Genomic DNA, 24,772 nt, shown 5'->3' on the forward strand with positions numbered 1-24,772 from the left:
TCTATTTCTGTCTGCCTCTCATTAGTTTATCTCTCCTTCTTCTGTTCTGTTTTCCTCTTTCTGTTTCTCGCCCCTTCCTCCTCTCTTCCCATTTCTCTCTATTCTTTCTCCTTCTCTCACTATTTCTCTTTCTCTTTCCTCTTGGTTTACCTCTTTCTTCATCTCTCTCTCTCCCTCTCTCTCTCTTTCTCTCGCTCTTTCACTATATCTGTCCATCTCTTTTTAGCATCACCCTACATGTCTCTCACTGCCATCGCCGTGGCTGTATAAAGAGGTGCACACTCCTCCTGTCTGCACAACCTTCTCTCTGCATTCAGGTTCAGTCAGGCGTGCACTCATCTAGTATTCCACACACACACACACACACACACACACACTTGCAGAGAGAGAGAGAGAGAGAGAGAGAGAGAGAGGTTTCCTCCCTTCTTTCCTTCTCTTTCTCCGTCATCCTTCTCATTCTTCTCATCCTTTCTTTCTTTCTTTCTTTCTCTTTACCTTTCTCATTCTTATTTATTCTTTATTCTCTCTCTCTCTCTCTCTCTCTCTCTCTCTCTCTCTCTCTCTCTCTCTGAGAACTGGGTCATTTCTTTAACGGAGGGAAGTTCCTCCCTTTAAACGATAGCGAGGACATCCAGAGGATCCATTTTCATTCTGATGTCAACCAATGTCACTGAAACAATTGTCCAAACACACACACACACGCACACACACATACACGCACACACACACTGCCACGCCTTCCACTTCCACACTCACATGCCATTATCATGTACATCTTCTCCGTAATGGTGCAGAAATGTGTATTTGATAGAGGAGGACATACAATTCAATTTTCCATTTAACTGCCGCATCAACAGACCCACAACACACACACACACACACACACACACACACACACACACACACACACACACGCACACACACACACACAAATAGCAAGAGTGCGAGATAAATAAGAAAAACACACAAGGAGTCAAACACATTAACAAATCCGGACTAGAGAGAAACTGAAAAAGAGAGAGAGGGCAGAGGAGAGAAACGCCTGCAGCATCTTGATCACAAGAAGAATGAGAGGATGAAAGGGAAGAAAGGAGGCGGTGAAGACAGAGAGACGTGAAGAAGGGAGAGGGAGAATTCGAAATCAGTGCAAAAATGAGAAATGAAACACAGGCAACTCAAACATTCATCTTCTTGTTCGCGCTCACACTATTAGCACAGAAATACAGAAATACACACCTGCATTCCATGCACACACACACACACACACACACACACACACACACACACACACACACACACACACCAAACACACACACACCAAACACAGCTACACACCATCTCACAGCACCAGTACCATCATCATTTTCATGATATGTAAATATCAATTCCAGGCTGAGGCTTGGATCAATAATGAATGGAGATGATGATGATGAAGAAGAAGATGAACAGATTGAACAGAGGGATAAATGAATGAAGGAATAAATAGCTAGTTCTACATCATACCTTTCTGTGTCTGTCCTTCTTCCATGTTCTCTTCCATTGCGGCCCTTCTGCACACGATTTCTTCTCTGAGAGTCGAGCGTAGCGGTCTCTAAGCTATACACTCTTTTGATGTGCGTGAGTGTGTGTGTGTGTGTGTGTGCTAGAGAGAGTGTGTGAAGCCAGTGGTGCTCTGGGAAAGTCCTTTCACCTCTGATTCACACACACACTCGTCTGTGAGCGAAAGCTCAAAACCGTTCAGACGTGCAAACCCCTCGCGCCACAGAAGCAGAGCATCGCTAAGATGAGGAGGAGGAGGAGGAGGAGGAGGAGGAGGGCGTGTGCCGGGGATCCTTCTCTGTGGCTGCACAACGGGTGGGATTAATGATCACACAGTTCAGAGAGAGAGAGTTAAAGTGTGTGTTTGTGTGACTGCGAGAGGGAGAGAGGAATGGAGAGATGGAGGGATGGGGCAGGTGTTTAGGACCAGTGGAGTGTTGTAGTGCTGTTGCAGTGACACACAATGCTCTGAACACTGGAACAGATGGAGAGGCGGGTCCTAGAAACATGCGCACACGCACACGGGCACACACACACACACACACACACACACACACACACCACTCAGATCCTCTCGTTGGAGCCCCCTCTTGTCCTACACCCCTCTTCCCTCCACTTTTCACTAAGAATGGAAGAGACGTTAGCTAGCAGAGACGCATTACCCTGCTTCTATTCACGTTATGATACTGATACAGTTCTGATTCAATACAGACCTGATACTGATTCAATACAGACCTGATACTGATTCAATACTGAATCAATACTGAGCTCATACTGATTCAATACTGATCTGATACTGATTCAATATTGATCTGATACTGATTTAATACAGACCTGATACTGATTCAATACTGAATCAATACTGATCTGATACTGATTTAATACTGATCTGATTCTGATTTAACACAGACCTGATACTGATTCAATACTGAATCAATACTGATCTGATACTGATTCAATACTGAATCAATACTGATCTGATACTGATTCAATACTGATCTGATACTGATTCAAAGCTTATCTGATACTGATTCAATACAGAATCAATACTGATCTGATACTGATTCAATACTGATCTGATACTGATTCAATACTGAATCAAAACTGATCTGATACTGATTCAATAATGATTCAATACTGATCTGATACTGATTCAATACTGATCTGATACTGACTGAATAATGATCTGATACTGACTCAATACTGGTCTGATATCGAGTCAGTATTGTTTCAACACTGATCTGATACTGATCTGTGCCTCATTCAGTATTGATTTGCTACTGATTCAATGCTGTTTCACTATTGACTTGAAACTGATTCAATCCTAATATGATACTGATTTGACACTGACTTTATACTGGTTAAACTGATTTTCTACACATTTAATACTGATCCAATGCTGATTTAAAACTAATCTCATTCTGGTTTACATTCTGAATCAATACTGATCTGATACTGATTAACTACTGATCTGATCCTGATCTGTACCTGATACAATAATGATCTGACACTGAGCTGCTATTTATTTGATACTAATACGATACTAACTCAATACTGATCCATTACTGATTTCATACTAATTCAGTACTGACCCAATACTTATTTGTTACTTATCTGATTCTGATCTGATACTGATTCAATACTGTCCTGATACCAATCCAATACTACTTCGATGCTGATCTGATACTAATCAGATACATATTTAAAACTGATCCAATGCTGAATCAATATTGATCAAAAACAGATTCAAAACTGATCTGATACTGATTCTGATCAAATACTGATTCATTACTGACTTAATACTGATTCTACACTGATCTGATACTGATTCAATACAGATGCAATACTGCTAATATGATACTGATCCAATACTATCCTGCACTGATCCAGTACCTAAACCAGCCGCTGATATCTGCAGTGTTGTCTATTGTTCAACACCTGCTACCTGATAGACTTTATTGGGGGTGTGGCTGTCTAATACACAAAAGGAGCTGTCCAGAGTTCCAGCTCCACCCACTTCACTGTAAATGTAAATGATACACTGATTTATACATATATTTATACATATATATTTGTCTTCATTATATAATTAAAGCCCAGAGCATCAGGGACACCTGAGAGACCATAACCATGGCAACAACAACAACAATAATAATAGCACCCTATGATGTCAATTTCCACCTAATTATAATATTCCGCCATGTTGTCCGAACATCACCAAATTGGGCACACATCATCTTCAAAGTAAGCCTCACAAAAGTTCTCAACAGAATTTTGATACTAAATGCTTTGCCCATGATGGGCCAACAAATCTGACGGCGAAACAGAAATCGAAAACGACTGATACACTGATACAAAATTGGGTAGGCATTTTCAGGACCTGAGGCTATGCAGCAAATTTTGTGTCAGCGCCACTTACTGGTCAAAAGTTACAATAACATGCCTAAAATGCTTTCGTCTAAGTGGCATTTTTGCTATTCCTCTTCCAAATGTTGTCCAATCCTCACCAAATTTTGCTCACATCATCTTGAGGCTTGTCTAAACAAAAGTTTTTGGGACTTTGGTGCAGATACTTACACAAAGTGGGACAAAAAGGCCCAGACTGATGAGAAGAAAAAAAAAACAGTTTTTAAATTGCAAGGAGAAGAAAAAATCAAGTCAGAGCAGTAGCAATCACGACCACAGGTCAAAGTTGCAACAGACAAGGTAGCCACAGGTCACAGCGGTAGCGGCACCTGCACCATCAATGCCATATTATTGTTATTATTATTAATATTATTATTATTATTACTACTAGTCCTTAGGGTTATGATTCACACATGCACACACATTTGGTATTGTTTTGATTCCACAAGCCGCTGTGTTGCTTTTGTTTTGCATTTTAAATACACTTTAATTTAACTTAAAACACCTGAGGCTGTTTGTAATTAGTGTAATGATTACACCTGACCTCTGCCAGGTTTTAAGTGTGTGAGACAGAAGTGTCCCTTCACCCTGATTAACTCAGAGTGTCGGGACAGTAAAGCTGATTCACACACTCGGTAAATCTTTATGATCTGAACAGAGCGTTTTGCACAGAGAGCATTGATTTTTCACCTAAATTTAAAAAAAAAAAAACAACAACAACATAAAAATACATAAATGGAATTATAGTGATACATAAAAAGTACATAAATACATTCAGTACTGACATAATCTAATACAGATTCAACACTGATCTAATACAGATTCAATACTGACCTAATAATGATTCAGTACTGATCTAATACAGATTCAGTACTGACCTAATGTTGATTCAATACTGATCTAATACAGATTCAGTACTGACCTAATGATGATTCAATACTGATCTAATACAGATTCAGTACTGACCTAATGTTGATTCAGTACTGATCTAATACAGATTCAGTACTGACCTAATGATGATTCAATACTGATCTAATACAGATTCAGTACTGACCTAATGATGATTCAGTACTGATCTAATACAGATTCAGTACTGACCTAATGATGATTCAATACTGATCTAATACAGATTCAGTACTGACCTAATGATGATTCAATACTGATCTAATACAGATTCAGTACTGACCTAATGATGATTCAATACTGATCTAATACAGATTCAGTACTGACCTAATGATGATTCAATACTGATCTAATACAGATTCAGTACTGACCTAATGATGATTCAATACTGATCTAATACAGATTCAGTACTGACCTAATGATGATTCAATACTGATCTAATACAGATTCAGTACTGACCTAATGATGATTCAGTACTGATCTAATACAGATTCAGTACTGACCTAATGATGATTCAATACTGATCTAATACAGATTCAGTACTGACCTAATGATGATTCAATACTGATCTAATACAGATTCAGTACTGACCTAATGATGATTCAATACTGATCTAATACAGATTCAGTACTGACCTAATGATGATTCAATACTGATCTAATACAGATTCAGTACTGACCTAATGATGATTCAATACTGATCTAATACAGATTCAGTACTGACCTAATGATGATTCAATACTGATCTAATACAGATTCAGTACTGACCTAATGATGATTCAGTACTGATCTAATACAGATTCAGTACTGACCTAATGATGATTCAGTACTGATCTAATACAGATTCAGTACTGACCTAATGATGATTTAATACTGATCTAATACAGATTCAGTACTGACCTAATGATGATTCAATACTGATCTAATACAGATTCATTACTGACCTAATGATAATTCAATAGTGATCCCATACAGATTCAGTACTGACCTAATGTTGATTCAGCACTGATCTAATACAGATTCAGTACTGACCTAATGATGATTCAATACTGATCTAATACAGATTCAGTACTGACCTAATGATGATTCAATACTGATCTAATACAGATTCAGTACTGACCTAATGTTGATTCAATACTGATCTAATACAGATTCAGTACTGACCTAATGTTGATTCAATACTGATCTAATACAGATTCAGTACTGACCTAATGTTGATTCAATACTGATCTAATACAGATTCAGTACTGACCTAATGATGATTCAGTATTGATCTAATACAGATTCAGTACTGACCTAATGATGATTCAATACTGATCTAATACAGATTCAGTACTGACCTAATGATGATTCAATACTGATCTAATACAGATTCAGTACTGACCTAATGATAATTCAATAGTGATCCCATACAGATTCAGTACTGACCTAATGATGATTCAACACTGATCTAATACAGATTCAGTACTGACCTAATGTTGATTCAATACTGATCTAATACAGATTCAGTACTGACCTAATGTTGATTCAATACTGATCTAATACAGATTCAGTACTGACCTAATGATAATTCAATACTGATCTAATACAGATTCAATACTGATCTAATGATGATTCAATACTGATCTAATACAGATTCAGTACTGACCTAATGATAATTCAATACTGATCTAATACAGATTCAATACTGATCTAATGTTGATTCAATACTGATCTAATACAGATTCAGTACTGACCTAATGATGATTCAATACTGATCTAATACAGATTCAGTACTGACCTAATGATTAAATTCTGATCCAATACAGATTCAGTACTTATCCAGTACAGTCAATATTGAGTCAATACTGATCTGTCACCGACTCAACTTACATCTGAATCAATACTGATCTAACACTGATTAAACACTGATCCATCACTGATGTGTATCTAATTCAATACTGAACTGATACTGATTCAATACAAATCTGATACTAAATCTGTACTGATCCAATACTGATTTAACACTGTTTTGATATTGACCCAATAATATATTTTTTAACGGGCTTGTCCAGTGCAGTTAGAGTTGGAAGCTGGTAAACATAATTAGAACTGATTTAATTAGAAATTGGAAAGAAACGCATGGCGGTCAGGACGCCGGTGGATCCGGAGCCTATCCCAGGAACCCCAAGCGTGAATTACACACCCAATAAATTCATAACATAATATGAATAAATACAGCAGATGATTCAGTTCACAGAACGGTGAAGAATCTAAATGACACTTTTCTTAATTTATGTCTCTTCTAAGAACCATACATTTTCTCCTGATTTGCGTGGAAAATAAGACAAGCTTTTCCAATCAGTATTCAGTAGAATAATCCCCACCCAGTATGTGACACCTCGGAAAAGAAACTCCCATAAATGCATACGCAATGACGAGAAAACACAACATTAGTGTTTATTATCACCACTAAACATTCGGTTTTAAAACCCGAAGAGCATTTAGGCCAGTGTAAAACACACACACACACACACACACACACACACACACACACACACACACACACACCTTCCCACTTGTGTGCTAAAAGCCCTGTGCTATAACCTCTCTATCTAAATCTTCAACTGAACGATCGATTCCACTCATTTATTCTGTGTGTGTGTGTGTGTGTGTGTGTGTGTGTGTGTGTGTGTGTGTGTGTGTGTGTGTGTGTTAAAACACTGTGCTGCACATCATCTCAATTCCCAAGACTCACACCTATAACAGGTACAGGGGACTACAAGAAATAAAACACTTTGAGTTGCACTGTTATAGTAATAATCAAGGACATGATGGTGTGGCGAAGTGGCATTAATGTTAGCACCCCAGAATTTATGTTTTATTAACGAATCACACATCATACCTTTTAATATATCTTTATTTTATTTTCATGGGGGTTTTTATTTTATTTTAATTTATTTTTTGGTTCGTTTAATTACATGCAGTGTGAAAACAAACTAAACCATACGGCGAACAAGCCAAAAGTATCCATTGTGCTTTGGCTCAGACTTGATCACTGAATTTGCGTGTGTGTGTGTGTGTGTGTGTGTCTTTCTTTTCCTCTTAGGAGTGATACAGCTGAAAAGCTCTATTAATATCTCCAGTGCTTCCTCTGCCATGCTGAAGAGAGGGATCGTTAATCCTAGTTCCACACACACACACACACACACACAGAGCCGCGCTCCGATACACACTGACATACGGCCTCGTTCACGTCTGCACCCAGTTGCTGGCACCAAGACTAGTTTAAAGCTGGTGACGTAGTGGAGCTGAACTCCTTAACAGGACTGATACACGGAACTGTTTTAGGAAATAATGTCTAGGTTGCAGCTTCATCTACAACACGGATAACAGATCGATGTCCAACTACAAGCTACAAAAGACAATGAAAAAAAGTGGAGAAGCTGTGTATCTTATAAATAAAGAGAAAAAAACAACAAGCTAGGGTTCATTCTCTAACTACGTATGAGGAGAAGAGCCAAGATTGATGTTTTCTCAATCGCAACCAAATTAAGACTTGGTAAAGCGTCAAAACCGATCGATCGTCTCAGGCGATTCCTCGGACCAATCGTTCGGCGCGTGTCGTCAGAGTTTTCTTCAGTAGCACACTCACAGTTTTTACCTGTAATTAGGTCCCATTTACTGTTTGTGCAAAAGTGGGAGAAAAGCTTATCACAGTGGACTCCGCTTATCCTGTCATATTTAATGTATAAAGAGACATTAGAAAGAAAAATAACGCTTGGCAGGAAGCGGCGTAGATCACTGGTGCCTCTGGTGAGTTGCACACCAAACTAGTACGAAGTGCGTCATTTCATTTGTATTTAACTGTAGACATAGAAGCTAAATATATATTTACTAGCATTTCTCACTGGAACTAAAACAACAACAACAACAACAAAAAGTACAGGCCAGAGAAGTGACATTCACAAAATGAGTTTCTTTAAATGAAAAATAAAAAGGCACGCTGCGATGTTTATGTTTGTCTTTCACGAGTTTCTCATACTAAGTGTGGCACCAATGAAGCCAGGGTGCCAATACTTTAATCTTAATAAATAGATAAATAAATAGATAAAACGAGAGACAACACCGAGTGTAAAGGTTGCAAATCGGGATGGTAATGGATTTTGCATGAAACTCTGCATCACCAACTAAATAATAATAATAATAATAATAATAATAATAATAATAATAATAATAATAATAATAGCAGCACATCTAATAAATTTACATTTAAATAAATTTAAAATTCAACCCGAAGGGGTTTACAGTGTGTAGTAAGAAAATAATAATGAAGACAATAACTTCTGAGGAAAAATGTAGTATAATATCTAGTAAAATAGTTAAATAATAATAATAATAATAATAATAATAATAATAATAATAATAATAATAATAATAATAATAATGCAATAAATAACAGAAGGAAACATATCAAAAAATATATCATGGCAATAGTATAAAACTATAAAAAAAAATAATAACAAAAAATGCAATCAATAAAAATATTACAATTATATATTTTTTAAATAATATAAAGTTTATGTAAAAGTAAGGGGGGAAAACTCAGATATTATCTTGTTATTGTTTGAAAACAGGAAGTCACATGACCGGATGTCTTTATCTGAGACAATGTTTATACTGGAATGACTATAATTTAACTCATATCACACACACACACACACACACACACACACACACACACACACACACACACTCTTCTGTGCACTCCCTGGACCTAATCATTCTTCTCATTTAATGGCCTGACTTGAATTCGACCAAAACCCGAATCAATTATCTGACGAGCGCTGACAGGAATGCCGATGACCGAGCTGCAGCGTGATTGATTCTGACTGGAGAGATTACAGACGCTCTGCACGCCGTGTGATAACACAACACTGATAATACACAACTCCCTCATGTGTGAAGTGTTTAGAGCGGAGTTCGTTCATATTCACAGATTATATATTACACATGATATATATTATATATTATACTGAATATAAGTGTTGTATAATATCAGTAGTGTTCTGGATTCTGATTGGTTAATTCAAATTTCTTAAAAATCATTTAAAAATATATGTGTTGTTATTTAACGTAGAAATGTTGTATCGCCGATATGGTAACGTTTTATTATGATCATTTTTAATCTTAAAATTCATCTGATTACAAGTTTATGGGTTTGTAGGTCGCTGTCTTAACACATTAAACAATGAAGCCAAAAATGCTGAATGTGAAATTTATCGGGTTGTTTTTATGTTGTTTTCTGATTACTGTTTTTGGGATAGTGGATGGTGTCTATGCCAAGGAAAGTATGCGAGTAATTTGGTCATTACTTTTGATATATTAAGGCATGTAAGGCGTTTCTCACGTTAAGCATTTTATAATAATTCCGATCTTTGCACCAATCATGATCAATTGGTGCAGTCAATTGCTACAAATAGTACATTGAGGGGGCGCACGGTAGCTTAGTATTTAGCATGTTCGCCTCACACCTCCAGGGTGTTTCCTCCCCCTGGTTTCCTCCCCCAGTCCAAAGACATGCATGGTAGGCTGATTGGCATGTCCAAAGTGTATGAATGGGTGTGTGAATGTGTGTGTGATTGTGCCCTGCGATGGATTGGCAGCCTGTCCAGGGTGTACCCCGCCTTGTGCCGATGCTCCCGATTGCTCCCTGGGATAGGCTCTAGGTTCCCCACAACCCTGAAGGATAAGCAGTATAGAAAATGGATGGATGGAACTATTGCATTGGACTTAAACCCTTTCACCACAGGCCACTGATATTGACTGTACACTTTTCTGGCCACAAGCTTCAGAATCTTTAAGATTGCAATCTGATTAGCAGCTGTTTCCACACGTGTGCACTGATTTCTCAATGGAAAGCAAACATTTGACCTCCGTGACTCTGTGAGCCTCATAGAGTAAGATACTGTCTCTACACCAATGGCTGATTTAGTGCCATTTCAACCAAAGACAGACGATGTAAAAAAATAAAATCTCAGTCTGAGTGCTGTTCCAATGCTCGTCTAAAAGCCACCTATAGGAGGACGGCATAGGACGATGCTAAAGTCGGAGGACAACATAAAAAAAATGTAAACAAAGCATGCAAATGGAGAGAAAAAAAATCTTCATTATCCTCATAACCTTCAGCTCATGCGAGCCAGTTTTCTGCACGAGACCGGCTCACGTGGATTGTTGACGCAAGCAGAGCAGTCATTTTCTTTAACCGCAGGTCGATCTTTAGAGGATCTTTATCATATACTCTGACAAGGAGACATGACATGATTTTATTGGAATCTCATAAGGTGTGACAAGACTTCTGAAATCATACAGCGTATAATGATCAATGCAATAACCTTGATTTGTTGCAATTTTGGTACAATGCTTGTTCCTGGCCCTGTTGTGCAAAGAATATATGAAAAACAGTCCAGCAAATGCTGGAGGTCTGGCGTAAAAGAATACAATGCATTCAACTACTTAAAGGTCAGTAGCTCCGCCCACTTTGCTTCACAAACAGCTATTTGTTGCTGTACATCGGTGACTCTCATGGAAACGTATGACTTCTGGCTGCTTTGTCGTCTCGTGTAGCTGTTGGCGTGAAGATGGGATAACACGTGCATCCTCTTGAGACATGTGAAGCCCGTCACCTTGGGCGAATAAATGGAGAAAACAATGCTGCTATTTATCACAGTGTCTCCTTTGTGGAAACTCAAAAGGGAAACTAGACACCCGTCATGTTACTGAATGCAGTCTGAATTCTGGATGGCCTTTATGCAGTTGCCACTGGCGATTGGTAAAAGTCAGCCAGCTCACTTCCTGTGCACGCTGTCAGAGGCCTTCAGCTGGGTCACATCCGCCAGAAACACCCGCTGAAACGCACCATTATCAGCCGGAAAACACGCAGCACTGAAATCCAGCCAGCAGCACTCCTGCTATGTTGACCGATCCACAATATTATATTTGCAAATCTACGAGGAAACAAACTCATAGCGATAAAGCGTCCTCTATTGGATTAGCATTGACGGAGAGAAAAATAACCGACTGAGGTTAACCAGGTTTATAGAAAATGAAAGACAGCCAGCACCCTCTCACATCACCGAGCGGCTCAGTGTCTTGCTGAATTAGGTATCCAGAATAGAGGATGATTGCCATGAGAAGGCTGGGTAATCCGGTTTGGGGGGAAATCTAATGTATGTTGAATATCACAGTTCAAATCTTTCAATTCCACACACTGTAGCTTCAGCGGCTTCAGGATGCCAAGGCAGAACAGTCTATCATGTTCCTCCTCAGTCCTGCTCTCTTCATTCAAACTAGCTTTATTAGCACGAGTCTATCAGGTACAGTTCTGTAAGTATATCTCCATTCGTATCTCATTCCCTCTCTGCATTCATCCTTGTGTTTCATTACTGTGATCAGCACTCCTACGTCACCTTTCCCTCACACACTTTGAGCTTTGTTTACTCCAGCTCTATGCAAGCTGTTGCACTCTGTCAACTTTCAGCTATACGCTAATCTTTATACTCAATGCTAGGTTTATACTCTGTCCATTTTAAGCGATTTGATAACCCTTGAACTTTGTATGCTCAAGCGTTTTGCTATCTTTTGTGTTCCGTTGATTTTCAGCTATATGCTAGCCTTTAAGCTTTGTACACTCCGGCATTTTGCTAGCTTTTATACACTGTTGTTTGAAGTGCTGTATTTATCCTTGTGTTTCATTACTCATATATGTTATCTTCCCGTCACAAGCTCTGAGCTTTGTTCACTCCACCTCTATGCAAGCTGTTGCAATTTTTAGTTCTACGCTAGCCGTTGTACTTTCTTTACTGCAGCTCTATGCTAGCCACTGTATTTTATTTGCTGCAGCTTTTGCTAGTGGTTGTACTGTCAATTTTCAGCTACTGTATATTCTAACATTCATACTTTGTATACTCTAGTTCTATGCTAGCTTTTTACTCTGTCAATTTTCAACTATTTTTTAAGCTTTGAACTTTGTACACTCCAGCATTATGCTAGCTTTTGTACTCTGTTGTTTTTAGCTATATGCTAGCCTTTAAACTTTGTACACTCCAGCATTATGCTAGCGTTTGTACTCTGTTGTTTTTAGCTATATGCTAGCCTTTAAACTTTGTACACTCCAGCATTATGCTAGCGTTTGTATTCTGTTGTTTGTGGCTATATGCTAGCCTTTAAACTTTGTACACTCCAGCATTATGCTAGCTTTTGTACTCTGTTGTTTTTAGCTATATGCTAGCCTTTAAACTTTGTACACTCCAGCATTATGCTACCGTTTGTATTCTGTTGTTTGTGGCTATATGCTAGCCTTTAAACTATGTACACTCCAGCTTTTTGCTAGCTGCATAAATTATGTATAGAAGTTTTATGCTCACCAAGTGTAATTCTGTCAAACATCACAAAGCTGCATTCTGCATTCATAGCCAGTAATTCTTGGGTTTGCGTGCTACAACCACCTTCTTTAAATCCCACCAGAGATTTTCTATGGGATTCAAGTCAGGTGACTGTGATGGCCCTGTAGAATCTTCCGGGACTTATTCTGCAACCAAGCCTTGGTGGAATTTGAGGTATGCATGGGATCATTGTCCCAAGCTTCAGCTTCCTCACAGATGGCATGACGTTTTGTCCTAGGATTTCCTGATACTTCAGTGAATCCATCTCACCCGCAGAGCATCACCAAGCCACCACCATGCTCGACTGTGGACAGAGTGTTTTTTCTTCATTCTTCTTCCTCCAGACATACTGCTGATCCATCGTGCCGAAAAGTTCCAGTTTTGTTTCATCGCTCCACAGAACAGAATCCCAAAACTTCTGTCTCTTATTTATATGATTTTGAGTGACTTTTCTTGTGCTTTTGGGTCAGTAATGGTGAACGTCTCGGAGTTCTGGCATGGAAACCTTCTGCGTTTAGTACACGCCTTACTGTGCTCACTGAAACCTCAGTGCCTGTTGCACCAAGTCTCACTGCAGGTCTTTTGCAGTCACTCGAGGGTTTTTCACAACCTGCCTTCTCACAAATCTGCTTGCTTCCTTTTTCTGCCCAGGTATTTCATCCATTTTCTCCCCCTAGCCAGTTCACCTATCTCATGTGTTCCAGCTCAAGCACACCTGGTGCAACTAATAAAGCCCTTGATTAGTTTAGCATCAGGTGTGCTTCAGACAACACCTGTTCTGCGTATTTGTGCTGTTGTGAGGGATTCTATTCAGGGGGTTGAATAATTTTGAAACGGGAAGTCGTTATAAGTTGCATTTTCAGGTGAATTTCTGGAAACCTCTTGAAGTATCCGTTGTGTCGAACTATTTCAACTGCTTTTGTTTGATTTGTTCATTGCAAACAGCTGAAAGTCTGTACATTTTGACAATAAAACTGATTTGCAATGGGGGTTAAATAATTTTGATTGCAACTGTAAAGGAAAATATAACAGTACACCCTGCAGTGTTTTATTCCTTACTTACCAGACAAGAGAGTTTTTGAGAGGTACGGGTAACAAGAACAGGAAACAAATCAGGAAAGTAGAGCATCTGCACTCTGGTTTATTTATAGACCCATTGCTCAGTGAGGGGTTTGTCTGAAGTGATGTGTGTTTCGGTTCATTATTTTCAGATTTTGGATTAATAATGAAAATTGTCATTATAACCATCACAAAACAGGATGTAACCGGTCTGGGTTGATTACGGCATCTTTGCTTTAACCTGGTGCACATATTGCAAACTAATACACCCATGCATTCTCAAATACACACACACACACACACACACAATTCCATGACTCCTTCAATTAGCTGGCCTTGAACTGTCAGAATGGAAAACTCAGCTTCATGCTATCACTCTTGGATGGTCACCATGGTAACACACACCTCCACAGAGCCGTGCTAATCGACGGACAGATCTGAAAACACCTTCACACTTTATTTTAGGTGCTTTAACAAAATGGTGTCATATGAACAAGAGTCACATCGAGATACTTTGGTCGGAAATAGAAAAGTACACAATGTGCCATTTACACCAAATGCAGTCTGCTTTTTTTTTTCCAATCGCAATCACACGAAATTGTTGTCTTTCGCAGTGATGTTTGTTGGTAAACGAGACCTTTTAGCTGTACTCATGTTCAACGCACGTGAACCGAAGAGGGCTTTGGCTAGATGCGCGTCGTGAGGATGTCACATGACACGTCTTGGGCCAAATCTGCTGAAAATCTGCGGCCATTTGCAATTGCAATTGCAAACTCCTCCGAATAGCGTGGCGTTTGCTAGAAAATCGCTAAATCCCGAACAGACTGATAATAACTAATAACTATAATAAGTATAGTGTCTTACGTAAGTATTCACTTACTATAAAATTATTTATTTAAAAAAATGCATAATAGTTGTTTCTTCGTCTACTAAATAAATTGTGGCTGTAGTTTTAATCTAACATTAAACTAGCATTAACTAGCATGAACACATTAGCACATCTCTTCTTATCGTGTGTTGCACACACGACCTGCATCCAGTTATGTCAATACCTGGTTTTGTTGGAGAAATCAGAGTAATTCGGGTTACTTCCATGGCACCTGAATGTAGTACCAGTTACATAGCTTGTGTAGAAAAATATTTGAAACTAGCGAGCACGTATATAATGTGCTAAAGGTTATGCCGTAAAACGACACTGAAGGACCCGAAAATGTCTGAAAGCTGGACCTTATGGCTGCTTGATCTCTCAGGCCTGGGTGAATATCTACGTGATCAGCTGGCACATTCGGCAGTGGACGTTACAGCTCTGCTCTTCACCCGTACCCCCAGGGTTTCCTCATAATCCCGCGTAACGTATCATTCCATCGGTAATCTATGCACATGCGTTTACTCAAACTGAGACTCAACTGTTTTCATGATTTTTCTGATTATTATTATTACTGATTATTCTCTGACAAGTCCTGTTCCCTCCCCAGTGTATGGTGTGTATGATAGTGATTCTCAATAAACTACATACTCTGTTACCCTTGTGTTCTCCTGTGTCTTAAATTTATTCCCACAGCTTTTCTTTTCATTATCATTTTGTTGTTGTTGTTGTTAAAATGCTGATGAAAGAACCTCTGACCTTTCTTCGAGGGAAGTGGTTACTCAAGCAGCTGGAAGACAGCTAGAATCTGCAACAATACTACTGTAAATGCAACCTTGCCAAAAGTACTAAAATGATACAAAACAGTCAATTCTGCACTAATTTCATATCATAACAGATGATACTCCTCATGACGCATTAATCTGGCTTTACTGTGAGATGTGTGACCAGGTCATAATACCCAGAAACCACCAATAAGAGGTGCACACTATAAATCAGCAAGCCTTTACAAATCCCTTTCCCAGCCTCCCTGAATAGAGACTGTAAATCAGTCTAATTTACTGTACAGGCCGGTGAAATAGGTTAGGGTTTTGGCTGCATGCCCAGCTATTGTCCTAAATCCCAGCAGCCCATGCTAATACAGGAATAAAGGCTACATGGTTTGAGGACGGGAAGGTAACAGTGGGTGAGAGAGAGACCTTTTCAAGGCCTCATGCTGGTAAGAGATTCTCCACGCACGAAAGAACTCGAAATTACAGTAGACGCCTGAAGACCCAGTTCTGAAAAGGGGCAAGAGTTGTGGGTATCAGGGCGAAAATCTATGCTTACACGATTCATTGCCTTCTTTGACCCGGGAGAATATCTTATTCATCATCATATCTATATTCAGGGATTCAAGGAAGTTTATTGCCGTTCCAAAACATGGGCTTCGTGAAAGGAACGAAAATAAGTACTGAGGTCCCGGTAACAACGGCAAAGAATTAAAAACACTATATATAAAATTAAGTGGAGGAATAAAATTAGCGGCGCAACACAGAGGTACTATAAACAAACAATATAACTTGCAATATAATCTTTCTGACGAGCATTATTGCACGTGAAGAAGTCTCTGATGTATGAGTGTTATAAGTGTTATAAATCTAACAGCTTCTGGGAAGAAGCTGTTTCAGAGCCTGGTTGTTCTGGCCCTAATGCTGTGCAGACTAGTTCCACCATCACTGTTGCACTCCTAAATACCCAATGGACTCCATAAATAAGTTTTATAAATCTGTATACAGTACATCGCTAGTCCCAGATGCAGCTCCTGTTAGGAGAAGCTCAGATGTAGTGGGGCTAGTGGTAGCTCACAGTTTAAGGCGCTTAACTGCTGCTCAGAAGGTTATAAGTTCAAATCCCAGCCTCAGCAAGCTGCAATTGGGCCCTCGAGCAAGGTCTTCAACCCATAATGGCTTTGGATGACAGAAACAGCCAGATTAGGTAAATGTAATGTTCTCAAGCTGCGTATTATCAAGTATGTCTTGTATTGTTGTGCCAGATCTTGTCTTGTATTATATTGCTGAGAATCTCCCAAGAACATCCTGGGTCTGCCCTGGTGTCTCCATCTAGTGGGACATGCCTGATACAGCTCTGGTGAAAGACAACTAGGGAGCATCCTTGCAAGGTGGCTGAACCAGCTCAACGGGTTCCTCTCAATTTGGAGGAGCAATGGCTCTGCTCCAAGCCTCACCCCTCAAACTATCACAGAGACTAAGCATAGTGGAAGCATGAGGAACCCTAAGATCCCAATATACTAAAACTGCTCCACCGGGGTAAGGCCTCCCTGCTCACTTGAAAGGGGCATTCAAGTTGCATTATGGTTACCAGGACCCACCCTCTGGAGTGCTGGGGGTGGCGGCTAGTCATCAGGCCACCCATGTAAATGTAAATGGCTATGTGAACCCATCTCAAATTGTTGCCTTGTTGACGCTTGTTCAGTCTTTCGTCTTGTTTAGCCTCTCAGCACTCCAGAGTATCAGTACTTCGTCCAAACCTAATGTTTTCTTGAACATTTACAAGAATTTCAGTCCTATTTTAAAATCCAGTTCCGTCGTGTTAGCTAGGTAGGACTGTTGTACATCAGCTAATAACCCCAAGAGAGTGAAGGCTAGCAGGTGTTAAATCTCCAGGAATATGAAGCAAGTTCACACTTCTGTTGTAAGAGAAGTGCGCTCTCCTATTCTTATCCATTATTTAATAGATACCAATGGCTAACATTTCCACTTGTGGTTCCAACTGTGTTCTCATGGGGTTTCACAGCAAACCCTAAGAGATCTGCACCACATGGGAGTCCTCGGTCCTCATTTTAACCGTATCTGTTTCTGTATGAAAGTGCGTGTGAGTGTGGTTGTAGTATTCCTGACCGGGTATCAACGTTCCATTCTTCTCATAGCCATGAATATACTGTAAATCCCCAAAAATGTCATCCATGCTAAATTTCAGGAGTTGAAAGTGGATCTCAAACAGGTTTCGGTTGCTGCGCTGCATTCGTGGTAAGTAGAAATCTGTGTTAAACTGATTTTCCAAACTATTTCTTCAAGGCCGAGCTTTGGTGAGGTTGAATGTGCGAACACAGCAGAAACCCGTTAAGCGTAATCTCTATTCCACATGCTGTTCGCACACAGAGACGTGACAGTCGCTATTGTACAGCAAAAGCCAAAAGACTGAAGCACATCATACTGCGGAAATTCCCGAGCAGATATCAGGATCGTAGAGACAGAACAATGGCTTTATGGACCTTCACGTTCATGAATACCTTAAACTTGAGGCTCAGTTGGGAAAAACATCAACACTGAACGAGATCACTGCTTTCTCACTGGTTTCCTTTTCAAAATACAGATGAAATTGCATTGCCCGTCCAATAAATTCCTTCGAGGCATTCTGTAAGAATCACCTAATACATTTCTCCGTTCATTTTCATCACAGGCTTGTGTTTTAACTCATCGACTTGTAATACCGTGATATTTTTAGACGAGGTTATGATACCGTGAAAATTTCAAACCGTAACACCCGTAGTTTAAACAGAACTGTCTCTTTCCAATACTTTGATGTCTTCCTCGGTTCCCCGTCATGAATTTAAACGAAATCAAAATTGTGTAGCTAGATTATAAAACACATAAAAACTAAATAAATAAACACATGGGTCAGGTTTCCTGGGGGGTGCTGTGGTGGAGCTATGACAATTTGGGGGAATTGAGAAGCCAGAAGCTGAGCTTTTAATAGTATTAGCACACATTACTACAGTATGTATTAAGAATAAAAATAAAAATGAGTACTTAGTTTCTTAGTTCTGCCAAAACATTCACTGTAATGTCATTCTTTTTTTTGGCAATCTGTTGTTAAATATACACATATCCACCAAATCCACCAATGGCTATTATTATGTAGCAGTTTAGACTTGAACCAGGGTTTGTTTCTAAAATAAAGTCGTTAATACAGGCTCAGACTTCCAGCCAGTAACCTTTAGCTTTTGGCTAATTTATTATAAAGTTATTACTAATTCAGTGTAGTTTTGCTGATATTGTTACATTTTTAAATAGTTTTTTTGCATGTTTTTTTTTTTCTTTGCTTTTTGGTTAATCTTTCATCATGGGGTATTGTGTTAAATAGGTAGTGATACTGATATCGATATATCAAGATAATTTGATATGCGTATCTACCCTACACTGAAAAAAGGGCATATGTGGTCAGTCTGATTCAAGAGAATAAGTCGCATAAAAAAGATCGACTTTCATATTTACTCTTCAAAACGTGATTTCATTGCTTACAGTCAATTTAACGTAAACAAAAAAATCGAATCTGTCATCTTGAATTATGTCGAGTGAGTGTGATCCAGTACCCTGGTATTAACGGGATCCGATCTCGTGAGAAGATGAGGAGTCGACGCTAAGATGTTGGCACTCGCAGGAAGAAAAGACTTACTTTAAGAAAAGAATTACCTTGGCCAAATGCGTAGTAGTGGTATAGTGCTTAGCATTGCCGCCCCTTCGGCTCGAGGGTCCCCGGGTTCGCCTGTGTAATGTTTCACATTGATTTTATTCCAGGGTTTTAAATATCAAATCCTGTTGGCTGTACAGAAACAGATGAAGCAAACTGTTAATCATTTAAAGCTGTTTTAATGTAAATGAATCCGTTCACGTAGAACCGACAAACAGCGTAAAAAAATGCATGTATGTAGAAGTAATATTTTGTATTTGTGTAAATTCACTAATTATTATTATTTTTGATTATATTGTACTTATCTGTTTCTGGATTTGTATTTGTGACCTACAGTGGAAGTTTATTATTATTATTATTTTTTATTATTATTATTATTATTTCTTTTTGTTTGTTTGTTTGTTTATTTATTTTTAATATTAAATACAAATCCTAATATTTATGCTTACCTTTCTGGCAATCTTTCTATAATTTATAATAATTATTATTTATTTATTTATTTATTTATTTATGTTGCAAATAATATGTATTTTCAGTTACTTTCAATCAATGCACATAGTGATAAATATTTGATGGTGACCTGCTGTGGAGCTTTAAACTCTATCCACTTTGGGAAAGCCATTTAAATGAAGCCCATGATTTTAGCAGATGTACATCCTTCTCCTCTTAAGAGTGTGTCAAACTTTCCAAGAATACAGACAGTGGATAAAGTGTAGAAACACAGCTGCAGAACGCATCAGTAGGACGTTGCAAATAAATATATACGGTACAGAGAAGTGCTCTGTCATGAACAACAGGATTATCGTACTGTACGCTCAAGATTACCCAAGATTTTGTCCACCCACCTACTCCATCTCTCTGTTTTCGCACTGAGAATCTGATCCTGGAGTGGAGAATACACACTATTCTTCTCTCCAGTTATTTCCTGCGCATGACCAAACGTTCCACAGTTAAAGAGTGGGCAGAATTGGAGACGCGGTCCGTCTGTCAGGTCATCAGAGACTCGCCCACGGGCTGAGACACACAGGCACGATTGGGCGAGCTCAGGGATTGTGTTTGGCACAAAAAAAACAAAAAAAATAAAACAAAACAAAGTTCAGCCACAGGAAGGGGAAAAAAGCGAAGTCGGGGGAGGGTGTAAACCCAACAAGAAGAGCACCTCTTTTGCTAGCTGTTTATTGTTCTTTCTGGAAACCTTACACTGCACATATCGTGAGATAATACAGGCAGGAAAATATGCGAGCTGCCAGGCGGCCTTGGCTCGAGGTTAGATAGTCTGTTATTGAAATTTTTCGCCTTGTCAATTCATACAGGAAAGGAGGAGGAGGAGGCGTCCAGGCAGACGCTGTTTCCTCTGGAAAGCTGTTTAAGACTCTTTAATAATATTACATATTAACCATTCATTTCTAACTTGAGACGTATCGCTTGCCTTGTATTAGTTCCTGATCATCATAAAACAGAGGGGATTCTACATTAGCAATTCTTCCTAAACTATAGCTACTTCATAGCTACTGGCTAAAAACTATAGCTACTGGCTAAAAGCTATAGCTACATCATAGCTACTGGCTATAAAACTAGTAGCAATGTCATGTGTAGAGAAAACATGTTTTAAAAGGTGAAGAGTTTGGAGCTTTGTATGGCTGAGAAAAAGAGGACATGGAATGTGATCTCATGTGATCTTCATCAAAGTCACAAGCTTTGCTGGACTTATAGCTACTTCATAGCTAATGGCTAAAAACTATAGCTACTTCATAGCTACTGGCTAAAAACTATAGCTACTTCATAGCTACAGGCTAAAAACTATAGCTACGTCATAGCTACTGGCTAAAAACTATAGCTACGTCATAGCTACTGGCTAGAAACTATAGCTACTTCATAGCTAATGGTTAAAAACTAGCTACTTCATAGCTACTGGCTAAAAACTATAGCTACATCATAGCTACTGGCTAAAAACTATAGCTACTTCATAGCTACTGGCTAAAAACTATAGCTACTTCATAGCTACTGGCTAAAAACTATAGCTACTTCATAGCTACTGGCTAAAAACTATAGCTACTTCATAGCTACTGGCTCAAAACTATAGCTACTTCATAGCTACTGGCTAAAAACTATAGCTACTTCATAGCTACTGGCTAAAAACTATAGCTACTTCATAGCTACTGGCTAAAAACTATAGCTACTTCATAGCTACTGGCTAAAAACTATAGCTACTTCATAGCTACTGGCTCAAAACTATAGCTACGTCATAGCTACTGGCTAGAAACTATAGCTACTTCATAGCCACTGGCTAAAAACTATAGCTACTTCATAGTTGCTGGCTAAAAACTATAGCAACTGGCTAAAAACTGTAGCTACGTCATAGCTACTGGCTAGAAACTATAGCTACTTCATAGCTACTGGCTAAAAACTATAGCTACTGGATAAAAACTATAGCTACGTCATAGCTACTGGCTAGAAACTATAGCTACTTCATAGCTACTGGCTAAAAGCTATAGCTACTTCATAGCTACTGGCTAAAAACTATAGCTACATCATAGCTACTGGCTAGAAACTATAGCTACTGGCTAAAAACTATAGCTACATCATAGCTACTGGCTAAAAACTATAGCTACTGGCTAAAAACTATAGCTACTTCATAGCTACTGGCTAAAAACTATAGCTACTTCATAGCTACTGGCTCAAAACTATAGCTACTGGCTAAAAACTATAGCTACTTCATAGCTACTGGCTAAAAACTATAGCTACTGGCTAAAAGCTATAGCTACATCATAGCTACTGGCTATAAAACTAGTAGCAATGTCATGTGTAGAGAAAACATGTTTTAAAAGGTGAAGAGTTTGGAGCTTTGTATGGCTGAGAAAAAGAGGACATGGAATGTGATCTCATGTGATCTTCATCAAAGTCACAAGCTTTGCTGGACTTATAGCTACTTCATAGCTAATGGCTAAAAACTATAGCTACTTCATAGCTACTGGCTAAAAACTATAGCTACGTCATAGCTACTGGCTAAAAACTATAGCTACGTCATAGCTACTGGCTAGAAACTATAGCTACTTCATAGCTAATGGTTAAAAACTAGCTACTTCATAGCTACTGGCTAAAAACTATAGCTACATCATAGCTACTGGCTAAAAACTATAGCTACTTCATAGCTACTGGCTAAAAACTATAGCTACTTCATAGCTACTGGCTAAAAACTATAGCTACTTCATAGCTACTGGCTCAAAACTATAGCTACGTCATAGCTACTGGCTAGAAACTATAGCTACTTCATAGCCACTGGCTAAAAACTATAGCTACTTCATAGTTGCTGGCTAAAAACTATAGCAACTGGCTAAAAACTGTAGCTACGTCATAGCTACTGGCTAGAAACTATAGCTACTTCATAGCTACTGGCTAAAAACTATAGCTACTGGATAAAAACTATAGCTACGTCATAGCTACTGGCTAGAAACTATAGCTACTTCATAGCTACTGGCTAAAAGCTATAGCTACTTCATAGCTACTGGCTAAAAACTATAGCTACATCATAGCTACTGGCTAGAAACTATAGCTACTGGCTAAAAACTATAGCTACATCATAGCTACTGGCTAGAAACTATAGCTACTGGCTAAAAACTATAGCTACTTCATAGCTACTGGCTAAAAACTATAGCTACTGGCTAAAAACTATAGCTACTTCATAGCTACTGGCTAAAAACTATAGCTACTTCATAGCTACTGGCTCAAAACTATAGCTACTGGCTAAAAACTATAGCTACTTCATAGCTACTGGCTAAAAACTATAGCTATTGGCTAAAAACTATAGCTACGTCATAGCTACTGGCTAGAAACTATAGCTACTGGCTAAAAACTATAGCTACGTCATAGCTACTGGCTATAAAACTAGTAGCAATGTCATTTGTAGAGAAAAAAAACGTTTTAAAAGTTGAAGAGTTTGGAGCTTTGTATGGCTGAGAAAAAGAGGACATGGAATGTGATCTCATGTGATCTTCATCAAAGTCACAAGCTTTGCTTAAGCTATGATAACGACACTCAAACGTTTATAATCTTTTATGTCTTTATTGAACACATCCCATTAGATGTTCACAGTGCTGTGGAAAAAGTGAGTGAACACTTGGAGTTAATGGCTGGTTGATCCTCCTTTGGCAGCAATATCTTGATCGTAGGTCTTCTGAGATGTCTTTTTGCAAGGTATGGTTCACATCAGCAGATGTTTCTTGTGAAGAACAAACTCTAAATGTTTCACACACCTCCAGGCTCATTGATTGGACGCCAGGGTCATCAACTTCCCACTCTAATTAGCTTTCGTCGACGTCATTAGCCTAGGGGTTCACATACTTTTTCCAACATATACTGTGAATATTTGAATGAAATATTGAGTATGCACAAGAACAATACGATAAATTGTGCGTTATTAGTTGAAACCGGTTGTGTTTGTTGATTATAGTAACTTAGATGAAGATCAAACCGGATTTTAAGACAAATTTATACATTCACAAAGGGTTCACAAAGTTTTTCTTGCCAATGTACAGGTATATCAAAAAACTGCAGCATGTCATGTTATGGAGAAACCACACAGAGTAAACTGACATTCACCTTATGATCACATGATCTCACGTTCTTATGTCCTAAGATGTCGGAAAACTTTCATTTACAGCTTTACCTCTGACTGTTACAAAGCGCTGACACTGGAGACTCCTTCCATAAACGTTACATAAACATCTCCTTACAGAAAACTTCGCCATATCAGGATCACAAACGTTTTTAAAATCCGTCCCTTGTGAATGAGCTGTTACTATAGAAACGATAACGGGCATTCATATAAACCTGTGATACCTAGCTGTGCTACTGTCAGAGCTGCTGGTTTTAGAAAATGGATCAACACCGTCTGACCTTCGATCAGAACGACACGTACACTTCGGTTATAAAGCCGGAATGTGAACGTTCAGTCCCGGCATTATTAACAGCAACACAGTCTCTCTGTGTGTTTTCTTTTTCTTTAGCTCGAGGCCAATGTACCCTTAAACCCCAGTTCAAATTCTTCACATTAGCTCCCAGTCTGCAGAAAGAGAGCGAGAGAGGGAGAGAGAGAGAGTGAGAGC

General features: G+C 38.8%; 1 protein-coding gene across 4 annotated transcripts in view; it reads right to left on the reverse strand.

The window, feature by feature from the left end:
• gpm6ab (glycoprotein M6Ab) overlaps positions 1–24,772 on the reverse strand; it is a 75,599-nt gene that overhangs the window by 46,466 nt on the left and 4,361 nt on the right. The window contains exon 1 of one of the 4 annotated variants that reach the window (XM_017463381.3): positions 1,504–2,079. The exons of 2 other annotated variants lie outside the window; for them this stretch is intronic. In XM_017463381.3, the coding sequence (XP_017318870.1) occupies positions 1,504–1,540 (37 nt within the window). In that variant the 5' untranslated portion in view covers positions 1,541–2,079. Of the gene's footprint in view, positions 1–1,503; positions 2,083–24,772 lie in introns of those variants that run through there. One more of the 4 variants, XM_017463384.3, reaches the window with a different exon arrangement.

This window comes from Ictalurus punctatus, chromosome 3 (assembly GCF_001660625.3).
Source record: "Ictalurus punctatus breed USDA103 chromosome 3, Coco_2.0, whole genome shotgun sequence".
In the NCBI taxonomy this organism is placed as follows: domain Eukaryota; kingdom Metazoa; phylum Chordata; class Actinopteri; order Siluriformes; family Ictaluridae; genus Ictalurus; species Ictalurus punctatus.